Raw genomic sequence first — 20,473 nt, forward strand, 5'->3', positions numbered from 1 at the left:
TCATGTAAGATAAAATAGACAATTTTGATTATTGTAAATTAAATGTTTTTGCATAAACAAATCTAATAACATAATTAAAATGAGAAAGAAGACAAATAGGTAGGCTAAATCTTTGTAGCAAGTGTCTGATAAAGGTTTCCTTTCCAGAATATATATAAAACTAATTCAAATTTATAAGAGTGAGACCCATTCCACAATAAATTATTAAGAGATATAAATAGGCCATTTTTATTTTTTATGTTTTTAAAATTTTTATTATTATTTTATTAAAGCTTTTTATTTTTCAAAACATATGCATGAGGGGCAGCTAGGTGGCACAGTGGATAAAGCACCAGCCCTGAAGTCAAGAGGATCTAAGTTCAAATCTAGTCTCAGACACTTAACACTTCCTAGCTATGTGACCCTGGGCAAGTCACTTAACCCCAATTGCCTCAGCAAAAAAACAAACAAACAAAACATATGCATGGATAATTCTGTGACATTAATCCTTGCAAAACCTTGTGTTCCAATTTTCCCCTCTTCCCTAGATGACAAGTAATTCAATATACGTTAAACATGGTAGAAATATATGTTAAATCCAATATATGCATACAAATTTATACAATTATTTTGCTGCACAAGAAAAATCAAATCAGATTGGGAAAAAAAAGGGGGAAAGAAAATAAAATGCCAACAAAAAAGAGTGAAAATGCTATATTGTGAACCACATTCAGTTCCCGTGATCCTCTCTCTGGGTGTAGATGGCTTTCTTCATCACTGAGCAGATAGAACTGGCTTAAATCATTTCATTGTTGAAGAGAACCAAGTCCATCAGAATTGATCATCATATAGTCTTGTTGCTAATAATGACCTCTTGGTTTTTCTCATTTCATTTAGCATCAGTTCATGTAAGTCTCTCCAGGTCTCTGAAATCATCCTGCTGATTGTTTCTTACAGAACAATCATATTCCATAATAGTCATATGCCATAATTTATATATATTTTTAATATATTTATTATATATATTTAATATATATAATTTTATTTATATTTATTTAATATAAAATATAAATAAATATATTTATATTTAATATATTAATATATTAATATATTAATATAGAATAAATATATATATGTATCTTTGGATATAAATCTCTTTGGGATATAAGCCCAGTAGAAACACTGCTGGATCATAAGGTATGCACAGTTTGATAACTTTTTGAGCATAGTTCCAAATTGTAGAGTACCTTTTCTTATGACTAGAAATGGTTTCAATTTCTTAGTCTGAAAATTGTCAAACAGGCTGTTTTTAAAGGAGATGATCCACCAATTGATAATCATATTTTTTTAAAATGCTTTAAAATACCAATATTCAAAAAATGGAGGAAATATTTGAAAAAAAAGATTAAGAAAAGGAAAAAAAAATATTAAAAAGGAAACAATTAGGAAAAATACTTGTCACAAATACCTCTAAGAAAGTTCTTATTTTCAGCATATATAAAGAATTGATACAAAACAATAAAATTAAAAGCCATTCTTCTGGCAATAAATGGTCAGGCCATAAAAACAAGTAATTTTCAAAGGAAGATTCTAAGCAATCACTAGCCATGTTTAAAAAAAAAAAACCTCATTCACTAGCAATTTTAGAAATGGTAATCAAAGGAACTTAATTTAGTAAACAACTGGGAGTGAGGGGGAACATTTCTAGTCATACTTAAGTATTACACTGAATTATTGGTATTTTAAAACCCCCAAATAGAACTTTGTATCATCCTTATCACTAGCTCCTTACTGCTTCAACCTGTCATAATGTTTTTGTCTCCCAGTTCTGTGATTGTCAGCTATTGCTTTTAACATCATATCAGTTTCAAATTTGATATTTACTCAGATCACTTGATAAAATTCTGAATTCCAAATGTGTATGTATTTTTTTTAGTTGTTAAAAATTTACAAGCAAAATAATCTTATATTTGTCTTCCTTTACCTTCTTTTTACATCTTTCAACCATCGTAACATTGTTGCTTTGGGGGGGGGGGGCGGAACTCATTCTGAGTTATAGTCAATTTATAGAACTATCCTTTTATTAAAATGGAGGTTGCCAGTGATAGCTGTGAGGATTAATGTAGATGAAGTTTTTAAATATAGTCTTTCACTCAAAATTATCAGTATAAAGATTTTTTGTGTTGATATTATTTCTTAAGTTTAATGTTATCTGAACCCACAGTTTCACTTTCTTATTTAAGTGATTTTTTTTTATGATCATTTTTTGGTATTTTTATCCACAGGTCCTTTTACCCGACCACATCCTGCTTTATGGCGAATGGTTTTTGGTGAGTTTAAGTGGATTAATATATATGAATGTTTGTACCCAGATATCATTCTATGCTATTATAATTGTTAAACTTAGCTATTAACTACTACTAATTCCAGAGCTTTGCAAGAAATCTATATAATCTCCATGATGACTTCTGGTGCAACAGTTAATGCATATAACATTCTTTTTATAGAAGCATTGCCTGTTGCCATATCTTTCTTAATGGGTGAATGTTTACCTTTTTTGTATAGATCCTATTTTCAAATGTTTGAAAATTAATAAAAGAAAATACTGGTTGTTTTTTCCTGTCCTCATTGAGTGAACAACAGGAAATGTAAAAGGCAGAGAAATAAGGCAGAAAACATGCAGGAGCCTAAATTCATGGTAGAGTGCTACAGAGCAGAAATGGATAGGTTATGAGACAAAGCTAACAGACCCTCTTCATTTCTGTCCCTGACCAAGTTCATTGTTTAATTGACTTCTTCAGATACTGAAGTTTAAAAGAATAGATTTTATATAGAGTGTTATAGAGGTTTCACTTCCCCCTGTTTTAATGGCAGTCATCTCATTCAGGGTTTCTGAATTTTCTAGCCTGGATATTTAAGTTAATATCACATAATCATAGCTATAACTGATAGAAAAATAGATCTTAGAAGCCCATTGGTTTTCTCTGGGTCACCAAGTTAGGAATAATTTCTTCTGAATGGTGACATGGTAAGGGAAAGAGGTAGAAAAAAATAGGGAAAGGAGAAGATCAAAAGATTTGTAAAAGGAGATTAAAAAGGTTAAAGTGTTGAATTTTTTCCTCTCAAACTACTCAGAAAGTTTTAAATAAGCCTCTTAATTTTCTCTTTTGGTGATTTTTCGCTACTTTTTGGAAAACTAATATAACCATCTCATATACCCATAAATTATTATGAGCTTTTATTGAATACTTATTAATTGTTCTCACTACAGCTGATCCATTTAGCATAATAAGCAAATTAATCTTTGTTTCTAGCTTATCTCTGTAGAGAATCTCTACTTTTACCATTCAGCCATTAATTTATAGGAAGCATTAAAAGAAAACTGTTTGGGAGTTTCTTTTCTTTTTAATAGTTGAAAGATCTTAGTTTTGGTATAGATTAGAGTATATGATTCCACCAAAGAATCTTTAGAACTCCTGAGCTCTTTCTATATCTGAATCTATGCTTCCTACTCTTTTTGCCCTGACTCCATTGGGACAGCCTGAAGACTGCAGTACACAACATAATAATTTATTATTATTTCATTCCAAGTCACAGATATTCCCTTCTGTAGACTTGCTCTGTTGGAGAAGAGTAAAGAGCCAAATTTGGATTGGGTTGTGTGAACCAAAGTCACTTGCATTACCATTGTAAACACTGTTTTTGTTATAGCCAATATCCAGGAAAAGGACAGTGACAAAAGCTTTGGCACTGGCCACTCTTGAAGATTGTGCTATGTTTTGGCTTTTTGTTTGTCACCTGGCTGTCATCCATTTTTTTAAAAAAAAAATGACTACAATCTTCAGGTATGAGAGGGAAAGTTTAGACTTTTTTTTTTCCCCTTAGAAGTTTTTTGCAAAAATGTTTTTGGTTGAAGTGAATAAAAAACTTGAGGGCTTTTTAAAAAAATCTATTTCAAAATAAATATGGTAGATACATGTAATATATTTTATCTTTCATTAATGTGGTTACTGCTTCTTTGGTTACTTAATCCTATAAAGAAACAAAAAAGGACAGTGAATCCTTAAGATATACATTCTACATTCTAAATCACTCTTGAAAACTGAATGAACTATGATTACTTTATTACAGCAGTGATAGCTAAAGAAGTGTTATAAAATATTAATAATTTGTACTGTTAAAACCTTTGCATTTTTATATATTAATATGAAACTAATTTTAATTAATATTAATAGAGAGATTTTAGGGAATTAGAAAATAATCTTTGAAGCCCTGAGCTATGGGTCAAAGATCCTTCGGGGTTTCCTCTGAAGATTCAGATTCCCTGTACTTCTTCCACCTTATTTGTGAGTTGTTTTGCATTATTTAATGTATTTTTTCTATAAAAAGTTTAGGTCAGAAAGGTACCTTGGAATTTGCCATTTGTTGCCAATTGTGTTTATTTTGATTAATGAATGAGCTAGAATCTTTCTAAAACAAATAGCTACTCATCTTGATAGATCTTAGATTAATAATTCTTTAATTATTACTATTGTTTAATGTAGATTTTAAACATATTGAAGAATCCTGCAGAATTCCTTAGTTGGTACATATTACAGTTAAGCAGTTTAATATATATCCCTAAAGAATAATCAGTCAGTCAAAGAAGAGAGAGAGAAGGAGTGGTGGGGGGGTAAAAAAGGGGGGGTAGGAATGTCAACACTGTTAAAGTAACATATTAGAGTTTCTTTGTTAAAAAGAACAGATATGTAATATTATAATCATGACATATATCATGAATAAAAACAGTTTGATTAAAAAAGTTTTCCAGGTTTTATTCAGAATTTTAAGGAACCATTATAAACATTAATTTTAAATAAAATCCTTAGGTTTTAAGCAGTGTGTACATGTAATATATGTATGTTTATGCTTTGGCCAATTTTTATTTATGGAACCAATATGTGTCTATACAGAGCATCTCATGCCTTTGTCTTCCTCAGGTCTCAGTGTGCTCTATTTCCTGTTTCTGGTATTTCTTCTCTTCCTGAACTTTGAGCAAGTAAAAGCTGTAATGTACTGGCTAGACCCAAACCTTCGTTATGCTACACGAGAAGCTGATATCATGGTAATTGCTTTATTTCAATTCCACAGACATTTAATAAGTGCCTTTTTGTGCAAAATGCTATAATGGGTATTAGAAGTACAAAGGCAGATATGATAGCAACCCAGATTTAAAGGATCTTAGAATATAACATGAAGGAAAGGTACGATAATTTAACTAGCACATAAAGGGGGGAAAATAAGTATAATGGATAGGCCCAGGCAAAATGCTATGAGGAATTTATGGAAGGAAAGATCATTCTCCCCTGAGACTGGGCAGTGTAATATGGGAAGATTTGTAGAAGTGGCAATTCCTGAAGGAAAGAAAGACTTCAGTAGAAAATGATGGCTTGTCCAGATGTGATAGACAACCTAAACAGTGGCTTGGAGATGAGAATAGGGGGAGGACTTGAGAAGAATGAGGAATGGATGATAGAGCAATTTAGTTGGAACATAGAATAATTCAAGAGATGTATTAGGTAAAACTAGAAAGATAAGTTGGAACTAGATCATGGAATACTTTATATATGTGGATCCAGCATGTATAATTTATTCTACATGCTATGGAATGCTGCTGAAATTTTTTGAGTAGTGACATGGCAGGTAATACATTAAGAAGAATGTGTGTGATATGTAATAGACTATTGAAGGGGCACAGACTAGAGTAAAACAGTAAGGTAAAACTAGATTCGTTTTTATAATCATCTGGGAGCCCCAACTAAAATGTTTGCAGTATGGGAGCCTCAATTGGAATATTTGCAAAGAGATTGAAAAGAAGAGCCTAGACATTCAGGGATATTGTCCAAGCAAAAAAAACCAATAGGTTTTGGGAGCTGGTTGAAATTTTGAAATAAGGTAGTTGAAATAAAGTTCTCTCCGAGGTTTTGAGCATGTTTTACTGATATATAAGGTAGTATAAGAATAAGGATATAAGCTAGTTTGTGGAGGTTATGGGGAGTGGGAAAATTAAGAAATATAGTTGAGAATCTGTTGAATTTGAGGTGCTAGCAGGAAGCTGGAAATACAGAATTTTAACTGTAGAAGTTTTAGAGTCATTTATATAAAAGTGACAATTGAATTGTTAATATGATTACCAAAGGAGACAAGCATAGTGAGAAGAGATAGCTGAGATCAAGAGGTTAGGAAAACCCATTTATAAGAGTAGAAGGCAATATTGGATTTACATTTTTACTATGTTTAACATCTATTGGATTACATGCTATCTAGAGGAAGGGGTGGGGAGGAAATTTGGAACAGAAGGGTCAATGTTGAAAAATAATCCTTGCATATGTTTTGAAAATAAAAAAACTTATTAAAAATGTATTAAAATGCAGATTAAAAAAAAAAAAAGTAGAAAGTAGCACAAGAATCCCTTCTATAGCATATCTGACAAGTGATCATCCAATCTTTGCTTGAAGACCTCCAAGAAGAAAGCAGATGTCTTCAGAAACAGGCCTTTGAACATTATGCATATTTTTAATTTTTTTTGTTAGGATGTTTTTTCTTTCTTTAAGCCTAAATTTGTATCCTTGCAGTTCCTATTTGTTATTCCTAATTTTTCCTGAAAACTAATGAGAAGAAATCCAATCTTTTATTTCCTGAAGGTGCTGCCTTTCAAATAGGGTCATAGATTTAGAAATGGAAAGGACTTCAGAGGTGATCTGATTTTCTAGATAAACTGAGGCCCAGGGATAGATAAATAATAAATGTCTGAGCCAGAAATTGAACACAGGACTTCAAATAGAAGCATACTAGAAGCATGCTGCCAGCAATCTTTGAAAAAGTTTTTGAAAAAAGCTATGTAGTTTTACTCTCACCTCCTCCCAAATCTTAACTACCATAACATGAGACATCTTAACACCCATTACCCCCCTGGTTACATCCTTACTCCTGTTAAAACATCTCAAGATTATATTTGCTTTTTTCTTACTTAAACAACAAAAACAAACCCTTTCCCTATGTGATAGTAACTTATAATTTTCAGAATTTTATTTACTATTATCTTTCTTTTCTCTAGTATTTCAGCAAACCTATAAAATAGAAGCAGCAAGAAATATATTAGTTGTATATTCTTTAATTATTGGCCAAAGATGCCTAATCTCTAATACTAAGCCAGTGGTTCATAATTAGCAACTAGCTGCATCCTAGATCTTAAAAGAATTCAGTGAAATTCAGGAAAACATTGATGAAATTTCTTTAGAAGCTAAATATTCATCTAGCAGAGTCATGGGTTTGAACATAGCACTGTTTTCCTAGACATTGTTTTCTTACAAGTCAATAACACCGGTGTGCCATGGAGGAAAAGAAACTTGATCTATATGTGGTTTCCAATTGCTGGATAATGTGCTATACCTAAGGAGCCAGATTCTTTGACTCCTATTAATTCCTTGCCGGTATAAATTTCTGATGCATTTTTGTCAATCATGGATTAGTCTAGAGGATAATTATGGTCAATTCTCCTCTATGCTTATTGAATCACAGTGTCATAAATAATGCGGTTAGTGGCAATGTAGAGAGTTGTGGGAATCCCCCTAGTTGATGCAGGTCCAACATGAAAGAATTCACAAACCCAAAAAGTCTGAATGGCAAAAAGGAAATTTATTGGCACTGAGAATCTAGCTTTGCTAGGGAGATAGACTTCTGAGTGGCAAGAGGTCCTGGCAGAGAAAGAAAAAAAGTTATCACTGAGAAGAGGGTCTTTTCACAGCAGGCAGGAATCCTGGCAGGCAGCTGTGTTAAGAGAGCTTTGTTGGCAAAGTATAATTCCTACTTTGGGCTTCTGCCAAGATTTGAAGTTCAAAATGGTAATTTTATTGGTAGTCTTGGGGTAGGGCTTCCATTGAATGAGATTCCTTCAATGTTGTCACTGCCCCCAGGCCTAGATTTCCAGTTGAATGAGACCATTTAAGTTCCAACTATTGGGAATAGTCCTGGGCTAATCTTAATGAAACCACTTAACTCCTCTGAAGGGTGGGTCTCTGTCTGAGGAGAGTTTCAGAGCTCACCCCTATGTCTTCCCCACCAAAAGTCAATAAAGAAATTAACTTTTTTGAAGATTATTACCTGTTTATTGAATTTAAGATCCTGAGCTGGAAAAAAAAACTCAAATTATCTAGTCTTTCCTGCTGTCTTTCTCTCAAGTTGGTAGGATCAAATGATATATTTGTAAAGCATTTAGCACAGTTCCTGTCACAAATAAATGTTTGATAAAGGCTAATTTTCTTCCTTTTTTTTTCCCTCTTCCCCCATTTTCAAACTTATAATGATGAAAATGATAAAGTGATTTGCATAAATTATCTGGTACTAATAAGAGTTTGGGGGGTATAAATACTATAGTAATACCTGTATTTGATAGATAAGAAACAATGTAAAGAGTAAATGACTGTCCTGTTGTCACACTTGCAGCAAGTAATTGTCAGAGTCTAGATTCACACTCAAATTTCTGTGGACTCCTAGTCTTCCTTCAGAATGTTGGCATTTCAGTTTATATCTGACCGAAACAGAGAAAAGGCATTTAGGAGGCCAAGGTAGTTTGTACATATATTATAGCAACAACTTTGCTGAAAGTTTTTTCCTTATTAGTTTGATCCTGAGGAGAAAAGAGTGGGAAAGTGTAATGCAATGCAGATAAATAAAAAGACCATTGAAGTTAAAATTTAGGAAACTGAAGTTCTTTTGTTAGCTGGATGATCATAAGCAAATTATATAATGTAAAAAAAAAAAAATAAGTGGCATCACCTCTTTGACAGGGCTGTTATAAATCATCAAGAACATATGTGACTGCTCTGTACATGAAAAACAGATCATAGAAATACCACAATTTAAGGAGCTTTAAAAAAAAAAAACTTTGTTAGAAATTTTGTAATGAATAAAATTGATACTATGAATGGAGCCCAATTTTGTTAATTTTTTTTTCTGTTATAATTCAATTATTTCAGCAGAGAGTAGAAATAAGAACAACTTATAAACTTCCTAACATGTTAGTTTTTTCCTTGAAAATTTTTTAGAACCCATTTAGTTAATACAAAAATTGATCAAGAAGTTTTTGAATATTATTCCAGACTTTATCATTTTATATTTACTAAACAGATTCTTGCAGTCCAAGTTTTATAAGTTCTTTAAAATTTTTGTATCCCAGTGTTTTCAATTGTTCACTTTTCCAACTGTGAATTAGGAGTATGCTGTCAACTGTCACGTCATCACCTGGGAAAGAATTCTCAGCCATTTTGACATATTTGCTTTTGGACATTTCTGGGGCTGGGCTATGAAGGCCTTATTGATTCGGAGTTATGGACTGTGCTGGACAATCAGTATTACCTGGGAGCTGACTGAGGTAAGTAGGTGTTCAAACACCATAAAATATGTATCTAGAAAGTAGATAATTCATGAACTGGATACAATCAAATGGATCCATAGAAGACTATAGTTAATCCATTCTTTTGGTTTGACACAAATTTTTATCTGTCATCCCAGATATTTTGCATCTTCTATTTTAAAGTCTCCCAAAAAGTGGATTTTACTACTTATCTTGATTTTTGTCAATATCTCACAACTCTTATAGTCACAAAGTTCATTCAGCCTTATACTTCATCCTTCAGAATGCAGTTTGGGCCCAGTACTTGGTCACTGCTGCTTCCCTCAGGAGTCATTTTGAAGTAGAAAATGAAATGAGGTTTAAAAAATACTAAAAATGATTTTAAAAAATGTAAATATGGGAAAACCAATTTGGAAATACTTATCTTCAGTCAGAGTCATTTGTATTATTATTTTAAAATAAAAATGACAATTAGGGTTTTTCAGGTTGTATATAAATCCTCCGTAAATAGTCTTTAAATTTCATTTATAAAAATAATTGACATTCATATAACATTCTAAGATTTATATCCATTGTCTCAGTTAACCCTTTTAATAGCCCTATACAGTAGATTCTATAGATATTATCTACATTTTGTGAGGAAACTTTGGCTGAGAGGTTATATGACCATAATTATTATATGTAATTATAATGGTTACACAATTAAACAGATGTCACAGGTAGGAATTGAACATTGACTTTCTAGCACAGTACTCTTTCCAACATTCCTTAAAGAAATTTTTATAGAAAACCTCAATTATTTAATTGGGCTTCATTTTTCTTCCCTATGAGGGGGCGTAGGGGGTTAAAATTGCATCATCTGTTTCATAAGGTTGTTGAATTTTTTAAGTAGTATATAAAACTACAAGAAATATGTGCTGACATTATCAAAAGCTATTTGTACTGTGACATTTTTTAAGGCTGAGTGGTTTCCTATTTAAATTCAATTTTAGAGATTTACTTTCTCATAGCCAAAATTTATTCTTGGAATGTGTTTCTCATTAACAAATAAGTGTCTTATTCCTTGATTCACTTCAGTCAGGAAAAGGAGACCCTAATCTAACTATCATTTCACAGGGAAAATTCCTTTTACAAATACCTCTTCATATCCTAAGTTTCTGTGTCATCATAGGTAATAATACATCTATTTAGGGTACCATACATGTTCCCCTATTTTATGTATCTTCAACTAGTATCCTATTATTCCACAAAGCAGGGATCCCTTCTCCCTTCTGCTATCCCCATTCCTGCCTTCCACTCTTATTCTTTCTTCCCTGACATCCAGAACTTTTATTGGCACTTGGTTAAAGGTTATGTTTTATGGAATGATATCTCACTTTGGTGGTGTTCCCTGAACTGCAGAAATGATATTAGAACCTACCTTGTATGGACCCACTTGCATAAAGTGAATTTGGGGTCTATCTCACTAGAATTATGTAGTCGAATATAAGAGAATGAGTCTCTTGAATGGCAGGATACAACACATATTATATCACATATTGAGTTTAGGTGCTGCAGATATGAATATTCCAACATCGGAATCCTTTCCCCTAGTTTAGTGTGTTCTAAGTCTGATGAAGAAATAACATTAGATGATTCAGAGCCATATTTAATCTGGTTTATAACTGTCGATCTTTTTTGGAATAGTCTCATATAACAGGGTTTACCTATGTTTAAAAATTGTTGCTTTTTATTTTTTTCAGAGAGTAGGAAAAACCATTTTCTTTTGAATGTATTTCCCAGTTTTATCCGTGATGATTTTGCTCTTTACTGCATGACTTTGCCTAAAGCCACAATATTTCTCTGGCCTGTATTTATAAATATTAACTCCAATCGTGGAGTTGCTAAATTATAGGATTATATCATAGCCCTTATGTTCTAAAATTTTTCTTCTTATCCCTGTATAGTCATATCCAGTCATACTACAGCAAAACTGACAGTATATTCTCAAGAAGAACCATTATTGAATTCAAATAGAAATTATCATTTCTTGCTAACATTTTTATAAACCGTCAGGCATATCTGGAGTTCAGTTAAACAAATATTTTTTTTTAACTTTTACTGTATACCAAAGCACCTTAGAATAAGAAAAGAGTAGATCTTTTTGTGTACTCAAGAAGAGAGAAAATAAGTCTCTATAAGAGAGAAATAAAGAGAAATTATTTAAATTTCATTGGCTTTTTCTTTAAATACAGCTCTGTATAGAAGAAAAAGGTCTTTCTGTATTTTACCCTATTTTTTCTCCCACCCATCATCTTTTTCCTATATTCTATAGCTTTTCTTCATGCATCTTCTGCCTAATTTTGCTGAGTGCTGGTGGGATCAAGTCATTTTGGACATCTTGTTGTGCAATGGAGGTGGCATCTGGTTGGGAATGGTAGTTTGCCGATTTTTAGAGATGAGGACTTATCACTGGGCCAGCTTCAAGTAAGTCTTTTTACACTCAGTCATAATTTTCAATGGTATATTGGGCATATATTGGTATAACCCACTTTCTTGTTAATAAATAGAAAGGAACTGGCCCCATGAAGATAATTCTCAGTTTTCTATAATAATAGAAAAAGGAAAATATTAATCAATCCCTTCTCAGAGTTATTAGAAGTTACTAGGGCTACTAACCAATTCTTGTTTTGACTTTTATTCACCATCACACCCTCTTAACCTTTTGCTTTATTAAAATATACAAGTACTTATTTATTAGCTTATGGTTGAATGGCCAGAAAATGAAAGATGGAAAGAAAAAAGCTAGAACTAAATTTATCAGATTCTCCTCAGTCTCATGTATTTTCTTACAAATATATATTTTGATCTGGATTATGTATAAAAGGTTTTCTATTCTATGTCAAGTACAAGATCATATAAAGAAAGGACAAGTGTCAAAGTAATTATTTTGTACTTAGAAGATAGCTAGTTTCAAAAAGAATCCACCCACGAATTCTTAAAATATTGGTACTATTTCTTGTAAAATAAAATAATATATTTCTTAGAATATCGCAAAGTTCCCTTGCCTCATAATTTGTTCTCCATTACATGGTCTTGCTCTAGAAATTCTTCATTCCTTGTCCTGTGCTCAGATAACTACTCACTTTCTAGGAGAAATCTGATGCAGAGAGGGCCCTCCTCAAACCTGCAGAGGAAAAGTGCTGGCAACCTGGGACTGTGAGAAGTGAGCAGGATTGGGCCTTTAAAGGCCTAGTCTTGAATCCCAACCTTGTACGTCACTTACCCTCCTTGTGTGTCCCTCAGACACATCACTATGCCTTTATGCTTATGCTTCACTTCCCTTAGGTGAAAAAAGAGGATTCATGGACATCATCTATAAGATCGTTTCCTTTTCTCAGTCCTATGTTTTACTGATATCGAGTCAGCAGCCCTGCATGTGCTGAGGTGGTAGTTTATTTTTCCTTTATGAATCTATCTACCTTGTACCTGGTCTCTATGTATCTAGGCATAAACCTTTATAAAGGAATTGAATTAGAAGGCAAATCAATGGACTGTGCAACAGGATTTTTAACTAGGTCTCATTAGGACTGTCCTGTTGGACAGTCAATAAGACTGTCAGATGAAAAATCATTGATCAAGCACTTGTGTGTGCCAAACACTGTAGTAAACTGGTGATATAATAGATTTTTTTAAAAAATCAAAACATTCCCTTTTCTCAATGAGCTCACATTCTAGTTTTGGTGAGAGATTACATGAACAAGGGCTTATGTTCTTGTTTGATCCATCACAGGTCGGGCAAAAATCCAGATGGAAGTTGGGTTTCACCAAGGAAAGCAATGCAAGTAGCAAGACCCCAACCACCTGAGAAGTGGTGATGGGGCAGATAGCCCACCATCAACATGATAGTGGTTACAAAGCCTAGGGCAGGATGTGACTCTGTAATAGCTCCCATGGAAGCTAGGATATGGAAATTGGCATCCAGCTGATGTTGGCATCTTGCTGTTGGTGAACATTGGACAGTAAATATTGGATTGGGAAAGGGAAAAGGTCTGTGGCTCCCCACCTGGGAGCTGTGGTGTCTTGTCTCACCAACTCTTGCAGTCACTTAGGCAGTTCAGGTCAAAGGAAGCAAGAAGCAAGGTCAAAGAATGAGGAATTCAGTTTCTCTTAAACCTAGAGAATTTTCTCTATTTTTCCCTGTATATGTCTGCTTGAGAAGCAAAACTGTATCTTAGATTAATGAATTTTTTGGCATTTATATCTTTCAGTAGGATAGCTCAAGAAAAGAACTCTGTCCCTAGTTTGAAATTTTGTTTGAAAGCTACTAATAAATGAGGTTTGGTTTTTTATTTTTTTGGTTTGGTTTGGTTTGATTTTTTTGATCTGACTGTGCAATACCAGCACCTTTATTATGAGGTCGTTTTTACTCTGATCTCATTTTCACTGCAATTCATCTTTTTTACATGTATTTTCGCTATAAAAAAGCACTCTTGCTATCAGAAAAAAAAAAAAAAACCATGTAAAAACATCACTTATCTCGATCCTTTGTTATGAAATAGTCCATGTGAATTCCTTCCATTCCTCTTCTTCCTTTTTGGGGTCTTTGCTACAGTATTGTGGCTATTCTCTTCTTACAGGGACATTCATACCACTACAGGGAAAATCAAAAGGGCTGTGTTGCAGTTCACTCCCGCCAGCTGGACTTATGTTCGATGGTTTGACCCCAAGTCTTCATTTCAGAGAGTGGCTGGAATATACCTTTTCATGATCATCTGGCAGGTAAAAAAAAGTGTGTGTGGGGAGGGAACTGGAAGGTGGGAATCAGTCATGAAAACCTTTGTGAAATTTAAGTTCCAAATTAAAATTACTATCAGCTACATTTAGCTGGAAAATAGAATGTTATCTCTGTCATCCAGAAAATAAATGCAATTAAATGAAACCACAAACTAAGAGCTTACTTAATATGAAAACTTATATACAGGTTTTTTAATTTACTAACTAGAAAAAATTACCTGTTGAAGAAATTAGTGTTCCCTTGCCCTTAACTGAGTGGGTTAGACATTAGATTACTTTTTATTTAGAGTAATTATAGAAACCAAAGAACCAGATGGGTAGAATTTTCCAAAGTGCCAACTTGATTGGGTATTTGATTTTGAAACTAATATCTCAGCAGCAAATTTTATAAGTAGACATCTGAGAAATTCTCTTTTTTCCCCATGGGAAAGTTAAAACTCTTGCACATGAAGATATCTGGAATCTCTTTGTGTGATGTTCTTAGTAGGAAGAAGTTTCAACAGGAGAGCATTGCTTTATTGAACTTAATTCAGATAATTATAATGAATGATACACTGTAATTTTTTTGAGTGTAACGATAATGTGACTTAAAACCATATATTGTAGTCCTACAAAATCCCCAAAGACTTTGTTCTTTTGAGCACAAAATAGAAGGATTTATGTGTTCCAAATTTGCAATTCTTAGCAAAGTCTAATTAGCTTGCTATCCTTATCAGACATCCCTGTTTTCCAGAGATAAGCCTTATATTGGTTCTCAATTTCACTGTGCCTTGAGAATTGTTTCTGGAGTTAGAGACTAAGACAGAAAGATAAAACTTTCATCCCCAGAAGTATTACTGAAAAAGTGTGTTTTGAGCATTTGGGCACTGTATTGGATCTCTCTGCTCTGTGGGTGTGCGTGCACACATGTCTTTTGTGTGTGTGTTTACCTTGTGAATACACACATTTTATATATATGTGTGTGTGTGTGTATATATATATATATATATATATAGTATATACACATATGTATGTAATGTGTATTCCCCTTTTGTGTGATAGTAATATTAACATATATTCTGAAAATACCAAAAAGATCGCATATTCTTTTAGGTACAGCATCTATCTCTATTTGGAGAATTATTTCATATATATTATTGAAAATGTCCAGGAGCAATATTAGAAGAGATTAATGTGTATGAAGCTTGTTGTCAAACTGTGGACTAATTCCTTTCCCTTTTCAGCTGACAGAATTGAACACCTTCTTCTTGAAACATATCTTTGTGTTTCAAGCAAGCCATCCATTAAGTTGGTGTAGAATTCTCTTCATTGGTGGGATCACTGCACCTACTGTTAGGTAATTTTGCATTTCTTTTATAGTTTTTTATTCAGAAGAAGAGAATAATGAGTTTTTGCCTTAAATACCATTCAGAAGAATCATGCAGAATTTAAAGAAATGTTTTTCCTCTTCAAACTTTACCCCTGTAGGGGAGCTTACATTTTTAAGAAGAGGGTGGGGCCAGTGATGGGGGCCAATAATTAGAACTGTGATAGCTCAGCTCTGGACACTGAAACAACTTTCCTTTCAAGCTCCTTCTTAAGTCGTAAGGTATTATGGGAAGTGCCCTCATAAATCATATGTATAATAGCCCTGTTTTTTTTTTTTTAATTATTATTTCTATATCACTTTATAGTTTATAGAGTGCTTTTCTTAGTATAACCTTCCTACAGAATGGTAAAATAGGCTTAACTTTATACTTGTTGCTTGCTTCCAGGATAGTGGGCAAGTGCAAGAGATAGACTAATGAAGAATAAATGAATAAATTATGGTATATGAATGTTATGGAATATTATTGTTCTGTAAGGAACAATCAGCAGGATGATTTCAGAGAGGCCTGGAGAGACTTACATGAATTAATGATAAGTGAAATGAACAGATCATTATATACTTCAACAACAGTACTATATAATGATCAGTTCTGATGGATGTGGCTCTCTTCAACAGTGAGATGAACCAAATCAGTTCCAGTTGTTCAATAATGAAGAGAACCAGCTACACCCAGTGAAAGAACTATGGGAAATGAGTGTGGAACACAACATAGAATTCCCTCTCTCTCTCTCTCTCTCTTATTTGCTTGCATTTTGTTTTCTTTTTGTCTTCCTTTTATATGCTGTCTTTTCCCATCACAGCCCAAGGCCCTTGAGAGGTGGGACTGTCTTTTTAACTGTATTTCTATTCCCAGAGTTTAGCACAGTGCCTGGAATATAGTAAGTGATTACTATTTTGACAGAACAAACTGGAATATGGAATGTCATAATATAATTAAAAACAAGTATAATAAGGACCATAAAATATATAAAATGACCAAAAAATATAAGGACTCCATAAGATGGAGTCAGGGTACAGGATATGGTCATTGTGCTGATTTATTTTGCTTGACTATACATATTTGTTGCAAGAGATAGCTTCTCTTCGAAGGGTAAAGTAGAAGTTATAGGTTAGTGGTAGATAATGCCTAAAAAAAGCATCAATAGGCTATTTAATGAAAAGAAAAAAGGACAAAAGAAGGAACAAATGGTGTAATTCTATTATTTTTTTCTTTAACAAAAAGTTACTGAACGTGACAGAATCCCACTGTTTCTTACACAATCCCCTTTTTTATAAGATTTTTTTTTATACTGAAGTGTTTCTATTTTTTGATAATTGTAAAGTTCACCATAAAAAATATGGACATTTTCTGAAGGAAAAGTGATGAAAGCACAATTATAAAAGGGACATTTGAACTGACTTCAATTTTATAAAGACATAACCTGAATCTATGAATCAATGGTGAAAGAGATTAGAAATATTCAAAGAGGGTGGATATATTAAGTGGTCATGGTTCTTTGTTATAATTCAAATTAAATGTAAATAACTTAAATATGCATAAGTTTTGCAAGGGTCAGTGTTGAAAAAAATCACCCATGCATATGTTTTTAAACAAAAAGCTTTAATAATAAAACATGTATTTTAACATATTTAACATATTGGACTACTTGCTAGCTAGGGGAGGGGGGAAGGAAGGGAAAATTTGGAACAAAAGGTTTGCAAGGGTCAATGTTGGAAAAATTACTCACGCATATGTTTTATAAATAAAAAGTTTTAATAATAAAAAATTGAATATTAAAAAAAAGAAAGAAATTAAAGTGTGACAAGAATGGATATAATGGGGTCAAGTTATAAGAGAGTGAATGATCAAGATATGTTTGATTCTGGATGTGAGGAAACACTTGGAGTCTATTGAATAGGGAGATGACATTGTCAGACTTGAACTTTAGGAAGATCCCTTTGGCACTTAAGTGAAAGATGGAATGGGGAGAGACTTGTATCTGTTAAACCAATTAGCATACATTAAGGTAGTGGCAAGGTCAGAGGAAAGAAGGAGACACCTTTGAGAGAGTAAATTAGACAAACCTTGGCAACAGTTTGGATATTAGGGATGTGAGAGAGAGGAGTCATGGATGAGATCTAAGTTGTTTGCCTGGGTTACTGGTAAGGATGATAGTGCCCTCTGTAGTAACAGCAAAGATAGCAAGAGAAGAGAGCTTTGAAAATACATGGCTCTTTAATGTATTTGCTTTATCAGACATATAATTATGCAATATCCCCTCCTCAAGAAATTTCCAATAATTTCCGATTTCATTTGTTTCTTTCAGACAGTACTATGCTTACCTCACTGACACACAGTGCAAACGAGTGGGAACACAGTGCTGGGTGTTTGGGTGAGTATGTACTTTTTAAGTCTTACAAATCTAAGAAAATGGAGATGTTTTTAATGCTTGTATAAAGTCCTTTAGTAACTGCTTGACCTTGTAGAAAACTTTATTCAGAAGGAAATTTTATTTCCTTTTGAAAGTCAGTTAACTATTTTGGAGGGAACATAGTTTCTCAAGCATCCTCTTTTCTGGTTTCTTTAAAAAGTTTTCATTAGTTGGTATAGAAAGAGAAGAAACCTTTAAATGACTATGGAACTAGTAGGTACGTTCTAGGAAACTGATAGGTGGGTTCTTTTTAAAAATGAAGTTAAATTCAAATTGCCTTTAAGATAACTTGAATTTTCCAAGATCCATGATGTGCTTACACACATTGTTTATTTCCTTCCTGTGCACAAGAATTAATCCTTTGAAGCAACTGATTGAAATGTGCTAAAATTTCATTTTACTCTTCTTCCTGACAAACAAAAACAATTGGATTGAGTGGGTCCCTGATATCCCTCTCAGCTCTGCTTCTGAGATTCTGTGAAATAGGTTAGCACCCACTTATTCACACATTCTTGCCCTTTGTTTTTCTTTTTCTTTTTCTTTTTTTTTTAAATAATTTTTTATTGACAGAAACCATGCCAGGGTAATTTTTTACAACATTATCCCTTGCACTCACTTCTGTTCCGATTTTTCCCCTCTCTCCACCCCCTCCCCCAGATGGCAAGCAGTCCTTTACATGTTAAATAGGTTACAGTATATCCTAGATACAATATACGTGTGCAGAACCAAACAGTTCTCTTGTTGCACAGGGAGAATTGGATTCTGAAGGTAAAAATAACCCGGGAAGAAAAACAAAAATGCAAGTAGTTTATATTCATTTCCCAGTGTTCTTTCTTTGGATGTAGCAGTTTCTGTCCATCCTTGATCAATTGAAACTGAATTAGCTCTCTTTATCGAAGAGATCCACTTCCATCAGAATACATCCTCAAACAGTATCATTGTTGAAGTGTATAATGATCTCCTGGTTCTGCTCATTTCACTTAGCATCAGTTCATGTAAGTCTTGCCAGTCCTCTCTGTATTCATCCTGCTGGTCATTCCTTACAGAACAATAATATTCCATAACGTTAATATACCACAATTTACTCAACCATTCTCCAATTGATGGGCATCCATTCAGTTTCCAGTTTCCAGCCATCACAAACAGGACTGCCACAAACATTTTGGCACATACAGGTTCCTTTCCCTTCTTTAGTATCTCTTTGGGGTATAAGCCCAGTAGAAACACTGCTGGATCAAAGGGTAAGCACAGTTTGATAACTTTTTGAGCATAGTTCCAAATTGCTCTCCAGAATGGCTGGATGTGTTCACAATTCCACCAACAATGTATTAGTGTCCCAGTTTTCCCGCATCCCTTCCAACATTCCGCATTATCTTTCCCTGTCGTTCTAGCCAATCTGACAGGTGTGTAGTGGTATCTCAGAGTTGTCTTAATTTGTATTTCTCTGATTAATAATGATTTGGAACATCTTTTCATATGGCTAGAAATAGTTTTAATTTCTTCGTCTGAGAATTGTCTGTTCATATTCTTTGACCATTTATCAATTGGAGAATGGCTTGATTTCTTATAAATTAAGAGTCAATTCTCTATATGTTTTGGAAATGAGGCTTATAACATGTTTTGCATATTAATAGTGGGTGAACATTTAGATCCTGCTATTGATTTTCAAGAAGAAGACAAAAGTATTGAAAGCTTCTGAAAAACTACACAGAAAATTGAAAAGATTTGCACTGAATTTTAATTCCAGCTCCATAGAAACAAATAGCAGTTTCACTTGTCAAATGAGCCCCTACATGTATAGATCTTTTATAGCAACAATTAAAGTGGCAATAAACTCTTAGAAGCTAAGGTAATCTGAGAGCCAACAATATAAGCACTTTATTCAAATAATTTTATGAGTTCTTTCAGTAACTCTTAGGAAACCAGGTCTTTTTTTCCAGTGTTTTAATATACTTAACATTGTAATGTTGATAGTTTCCAAAATCCAGTTTTAAGATATGTTATAGATTTTCTATAATGAGTCTTTTTGTAATAGCTTTTTGCCATTATGATAGGTCACAGAAAGGTGCACTTTTAACTTTATTATTTTTTCCCCTTTCCTCACCTTCCCAGACACATTCACACATACTCATATTAAATTAAATATCCATGTATGGTCATACTACACTTGTTTGTCCTCTGTTTCTCTGAAAGTGGATAATATCCTTTTTAAGTCCAAGTCTTTGCATGTTTTTCTAAATCTACCAAATCATCATTTCCTACACCACAGCAAAATTCCAGCCTTATATTCTCTTGTTATTTTAAATAGTTTTAACATTGTGGTTGACCTATAGTATACTTTATCTGTTTTTCTCTTTTTATTAAACTATAATTTTAACTTTTTCTGTGATCAATGATTACTAGTGTTACTTTTTTTCCTTAATAAATTCTACTTCTGATCATTGTTATTATGTTTGTGTGTATATCTTTATTCCCTGTGTCTGCTGATTATTCTGCATTAGTTCTTGCCTTGCTTTAATCTATACACCCTGTCCTGTTACCATT

The 20,473-nt window shown here is 33.2% G+C and overlaps 1 protein-coding gene across 1 annotated transcript in view; it reads left to right on the top strand.

Moving 5' to 3' along the window:
- PTDSS1 (phosphatidylserine synthase 1) overlaps positions 1 to 20,473 on the top strand; it is a 55,025-nt gene that overhangs the window by 13,801 nt on the left and 20,751 nt on the right. Inside the window, exons 3-9 of the mRNA XM_051970887.1 lie at positions 2,265 to 2,309; positions 4,959 to 5,083; positions 9,233 to 9,391; positions 11,688 to 11,839; positions 13,993 to 14,134; positions 15,373 to 15,485; positions 17,825 to 17,890. Of these exons, the coding sequence (XP_051826847.1) occupies positions 2,265 to 2,309; positions 4,959 to 5,083; positions 9,233 to 9,391; positions 11,688 to 11,839; positions 13,993 to 14,134; positions 15,373 to 15,485; positions 17,825 to 17,890 (802 nt within the window). The remainder of the gene's footprint in view (positions 1 to 2,264; positions 2,310 to 4,958; positions 5,084 to 9,232; positions 9,392 to 11,687; positions 11,840 to 13,992; positions 14,135 to 15,372; positions 15,486 to 17,824; positions 17,891 to 20,473) is intronic.

The sequence above is a fragment of the Antechinus flavipes genome, chromosome 1 (genome assembly GCF_016432865.1).
Source record: "Antechinus flavipes isolate AdamAnt ecotype Samford, QLD, Australia chromosome 1, AdamAnt_v2, whole genome shotgun sequence".
In the NCBI taxonomy this organism is placed as follows: domain Eukaryota; kingdom Metazoa; phylum Chordata; class Mammalia; order Dasyuromorphia; family Dasyuridae; genus Antechinus; species Antechinus flavipes.